We start from the raw sequence: 5,695 nt of genomic DNA, 5'->3' as shown, positions 1-5,695 counted from the left end.
AAGACAAGGGCTGAGTTTGTCCATATTCCATTGACACTTGTTGACCTTGAGATAAGAGAGAGAGTGCTGGCTGGTCTGAGTTTAAGAAGATGTGTGAATTCCAGAGCCCATGAGTGCTGACCTAGCCCCTGCGGTCTAGGGCTGAGAATGAAGGAGCCAGCTATTCTGAAGTGCAGGGAAGTGTGCTTGAACCCTCAAACTTGCACTCGTACCCATTTGACCTAGCTTGGATGGCTAGTTGACCAGAACTCGACCTGAGGGAGATAAAGATGTTTGATACTGTGAACAAGTCAAATTGCTACAATCTGATAAACTAGACTTTTGCTTATGAATTACAACAACTCAAAATTCCAACTGGAATGGAAGGATTCTTCTATCCAGGAACAACCTTGTTTCCTCAGTGTACTGGGTTAATTCTTTGTTGTTGTTGTTGTTAAGCGATGTCTAGTTGGTTCTGACCCACAGTGACCCTATGTAGGGTTTCCAAAGAGCAGCTGACAAGCTTGAACCGCCGACCTCGCAGATCAAACTGACTTTGCAGTCCAGCACATTAACCCACAGCACCACAGTGGGTAATAAGGGTGAGCAATTTAGACACTGGCTATAAAAAAATGGGGCGGGGGAGCTATAAAGGCATGAAGTGGCTGACTTATAAGCTTTCATGAGTGTGCTTAGTTTCAAAATGAGGGGTGTAAGGTAAAATCCCCACTGAATAGTTTCCATATTTTCCGGATGGATCTGGTGAAAGGGGATTGGGGGGGGGGGGGGATGACGGTGATAGGATTTTGACTCACTTGTGAGTAATTGTTAGCAGGATCAATTTTGATGGTCACACTATAATTGTAGAAGATGTGGAACTAAAAGTGGGGAGTAGTTAATCTTTCATTTCAGGAACAGATGATCTCAGGACCATCAAGAACATGAGTGGAAGGTCAAATCTCTACCTAGAAAAGTGGTGACAGCAGAGATGGTGGCAGAGGAAGTGGCATGGAGAGACAGAGCAGTTGTGGGCTCTAGGCCCATAGACTAAGAAAAGTTTTGTGGCTGGGGGGCAGGAGGCTGGCTGGAAGAATGTGCCCTTTGGACATTTAAATACGTAATACTTTTGTTTTCCAAGTGTAAATCAAATATTTTTGCTTTGTTCACTTATGAATTATAAGATGTAAATGTGGAGCCACAGGAAAGAAGGAGCAGGATAACGGTTGTTGCAGGAAGGGGATTGTAATCATTGAAATGAAACAAAGTGTATAATTTGCTGAATGTAAAAATGATGGTCTTGTCTGTAAACTTTCATCTAATTCACAATAAAAAGTTAAAAAAAAAAGAAGAAGAAATTTGGAAGACAGTTACCCGACCAATAGATTGCAAGAGGTCCATATCTGTGCCTATTCCAAATGGATGTGACCCAACAGAATGTAGAAATAATTGGACAATATCATTAATAAAACATGCAAATAAAATTTTCTAAAGATAATTTTAAAACGGCTGCAACGGTACATCAAAAGGGAACTGTGAGAGGTTCAAGGCAGATTTAGATGAGGACGTGGAACCAGAGATATCATTGCTGAAGTCAGATGGGTCTTGGCTGAAAGCATACCAAAGAGTACCAAAACAATGTTTACTTTTGCTTTATTGGACATGCAAAGGCTTTTGACAGTGTGGATCATGACAAACTGTGGGTAACATTGTGAAGAATTGGTATTCCAGAACACTTAAATGTGCTCAAGAGGAACCTATACATAGACCAAGAGGTAGTCATTCGAACAGAGCAAGAAGATACTGAATGCTTTAAAATCAGGAAAGGTGTGAGCCAAGGTTGTATTCTTCCACCAAAGTTATTCAATCTGTATGCTAAACAAATAATCTGAGAAGATGGATTATATAAAGAAGAAGTTCACATCAGGATTAGAGGAAGACTCTAACAACCCTTGATATGCAGATGACATTCAACAACCTTGCTTGTTGAATGGGAAGAGGATTTAAGATACAAACCAATGAAGATTAAAGACCACAGCCTTTAGTATGGGTTGCACCTCAATATAAAGAAAGCAAAAAGGCTTACAACTGTACCAGTAAATAACATCATAATAAATGTAGAAAAGATGGTCAAAGACTTCATTTTGTTTGGATGCACTATCAACTGTTAAGAAAATCAAATGACATTTGATTGCATTAAGAAAATCTGCTTCACAAGACCTCTTCAAAGTGTTCAAAAACACGTATGTCATTTTGAGGACTAAGGTGCACCTGACAAAGCCATCGTATTTTTGTGTTATATGCATGTGAAAGCTGGACAATAAATAAGGAAGACCATAGAAGAATTGATGCACTGGAGTTATGGTGCTAGAGAAGAATATTAAAAGTACTATGGACTGCCAGAGGAACAAACAAACATGCGATGGAAGAAGTACTGCTAGATTGCTCCTTAGATGCTAGTATGAAGAGACTTTGTGGTTTATTCTTTGAACATATAATCAGGAAGGACCAGTCCCTGGAGAAGGATATTATGCTTGGTAGAATGGAGGCTGAGCAAAAAGAAGACCTTCAATGAGATGGACTGACACTATGGCAGTGGCAATGAGCTTACATGTAACAACAATTTTGAGGAGGATACAGGACCAGGCAGTGTTTTGTTCTTTTGTACAGAGGTTTAAAATAAATTGGAAATCACTCAACAGTACGTAACAACAACAGTCTATCTATCTATCTATCTATCTATCTATCTATCTATCTATCTATCATCTATTTATGTATATATGTACACACATATATATGTACATACACACATGCACATACACACACATATAGTTATGGCGTGGTGGAATAATGCACTGGACTGCAAGGTTGATTTGAACTTTGATTCAAATTCCCCAGCCGCTCCTTGGAAATCCTATACAGTGTTGCTATAAATTGAAACTGACTCGACAACACTTAACACACACACACACACACACACACACACACACACACATCTATATCTATATGTTGTTGTTAGGTGCTGTCAAGCCGGTTCTGACTCATAGTGACCCTGTATAGGGTTTCCAATGAGCAGCTGGTGAGTTTGAACTGCCACCTTGTGCTTCAAATCGATATTGCAGTCCAGTGCTTTATTCCACAGCACTACATGAGGACTCCTATATCTATCTATATATCTAATTATTTTCCCTTAAGAAAATTGCTCACATGGTTGCAGAACCTGTAAAGTCCAACCTCCCTGGATCGGAAGTCGGCCTTGAGATGTCTCCTGACTCATGTAACGGAAGGGGCTGACAGATTAGAAATGGATAGGTCAGACAACAGGCTGCTGACTCACGGGCTGTAGAGGCTGACGAATCCAAGGCCAATAGGAATATGACAGGCAGCTGGCTCACAGGTTTCAGAGGCCAACAAATCCCACGACTGTCAAGTACTGGCTCAAGTTCTAAGAATAGAAGTCATATAATGACTTCTGAAAGTTAAATGCAGGATTCAGTGCAAGCAAAAAAACTAGAGTGCTTTGCCAGAACATGAATATATATTCAATGCAGCCTACACCCCTGAGAAGACTGCCTTTTAATTGACTGACTGCTCATAGCAGATCTCATAATGGAAGAAATTTTATCAGATCTCATCACTGGGAATGTCTACATCATTACACAGTTACCAAACTAGAAAATCATGGCCCAGCCAAATTGACACATGACCTTAACCATCACAGTCATTGACTCTATGTTCTTCTAGGAAAATCACTCTGTTTTCCTCTCTGCCAACAAGAGATAAATATGATTACTTGGCCTTTATAGAAACTCTAATGGGGTGTTTAAAGCAAAAAGAAAACTCCATGGATCAAATGAAACACTTCTAAGAAACCCTGCAAGGATTCCAATCTTAATGTCAATACCTATGATCCAAAAATGAAATAGTACTATATAAAGAGACAAACTTCTGGCATGGCACTGAGGGATGAGCACTGTACTGTGAACCACTGTGAACCACAATATTGGCAGCTCAAATCCACCAGCTGCTCCTTGGAAACAAGATACATGGTCACTATTAATCAGAAATGACTCAATGGCTATTAACAACAACAAATATGTTTTTTAAAAATTAGCTTTTGAATTTGACGGATTAATTCAAATGGTAATAAGGCTATTTAAAATAGTCCTTCCTTGTTATAGTCTTTAATTGTTGCTTTGTGTTTATGTATAACATGTAAGAAGGGACTTCAAGAAGTTCATGAAAAAATGGAATTGAAAGTGAATGGAATTTTGCATTAACTTTTTGAAGACTTCATATATATATATTTTATACCCACATACACTTCTTGTTAAAGTGCTATTGAGTCAGTTCCAACTCATAGTGACCCTGTATAGGGTTTCCAAGAAGTGGCTGGTGAGTTTGAACAGTTAACCTTGCAATTCACATCGACCTTGTGGTAGAGTGTTTATCCTACAGAGCCACACCAGAACTTCCCACATATACTTCTTGTTGTTATGTGCTGTTGAGTTGGTTCTGACTCATGGCAACCCTTTATATTGTTTCCAAGGAGTAGCTGGTGAATTTGAACCACTGACCTTGTGGTTCAAACTGACCTTGTGGTTCAGTGCATTATCTCATAGTGCCACACCAGGAGTCCCCAAGTACACACGTAAGTGCCATCGAGTCAGTTCTGACCCATAGTGACTCTGTTTAGGGCTTCCAATGAATGGCTCATGAGTGAGAGTATATTTACATGGTTACAAAATAAACATTGTGACATTTACATTGAATTGACATGAAAAAACAATAAAATGCAACATTATAAGGACGGTTTGGATTAGATATGAGGAAGAGTTTCTTGAAAGACTGACTGAGTATTACGTCAGATTTCCAAGGGCAGGTTATGAAATTTCCTCCTATGATGATGTAAGATAAAAATAAAAAAAAGGAATAATACATGACCTATGAAGTCTTTTAAGCTTTAAAAAGAATATGACAAGTGACCAGCAAACGTCTCAGTCACTCTCTCAGTTATTTACTTCTTCTTTTTACCATCAGAATATTTTAATTTGCCATACAGCTTATATTTCAATAGCATTTTGTTGGTATTGAAATTAGGGAGACTTGTTTTGTATTTCTATGCTTTGTGGTGTCTAGCACAGGTAACTGTTCATTAAATATATGGTGAACCATTAACTAAAAGGAAAACTAATGTTCTTACCTTTTCATCATGAGGTAGATCCAGGAAGGAGCCAATACTGCAAAGGATAACATGTCCTTCTGTATAGAATTTGAACATTTAGCAACTTAAAATCTTGAATTAAATACCGCATTATCTAAATAAATACTACCCAGACGGCCAAAATGTTTTGATTCAGGCATTTGATGGAAATAAAATAAAATCTTGGGAACCAAAAGTGAAAGAAAAAAATCTCATATCAATTTCTAGGTGTAGCAATTCCCTTTTGTTTCAGGCTTTATAGCTACAAGGAGATTATTGATTCATAGTAAAGCTTCTTCTAGAGATCAGGCTAGATGAAAATAGAAATGCATAGACCACTACTAACTGGAGTTCAAACTGTTACATAGCTATTTTTTCTACATACAAATGGTAAGTTTGGAAAATAGCTATATATAAAAAAGCAATTAGTGGTGACTCGCTGGCACTTAACAATGGCAATAACAATGGTGTCTGAGGATGTCTGTTTAATATAATAAATAATTAAATAATATAATT

The 5,695-nt window shown here is 38.1% G+C and overlaps 1 protein-coding gene across 1 annotated transcript in view; it reads right to left on the bottom strand.

Moving 5' to 3' along the window:
- WDR64 (WD repeat domain 64) overlaps nt 1–5,695 on the bottom strand; it is a 457,550-nt gene that overhangs the window by 105,386 nt on the left and 346,469 nt on the right. Inside the window, exon 21 of the mRNA XM_006868582.1 lies at nt 5,180–5,238. Within this exon, the coding sequence (XP_006868644.1) occupies nt 5,180–5,238 (59 nt within the window). The remainder of the gene's footprint in view (nt 1–5,179; nt 5,239–5,695) is intronic.

The sequence above is a fragment of the Chrysochloris asiatica genome, unplaced genomic scaffold, assembly GCF_000296735.1.
Source record: "Chrysochloris asiatica unplaced genomic scaffold, ChrAsi1.0 scaffold00119, whole genome shotgun sequence".
Classification (NCBI taxonomy): domain Eukaryota; kingdom Metazoa; phylum Chordata; class Mammalia; order Afrosoricida; family Chrysochloridae; genus Chrysochloris; species Chrysochloris asiatica.
Note: the sequence above shows the minus strand (reverse complement) of the source record. Positions and strands in the feature narration are given on the sequence as shown.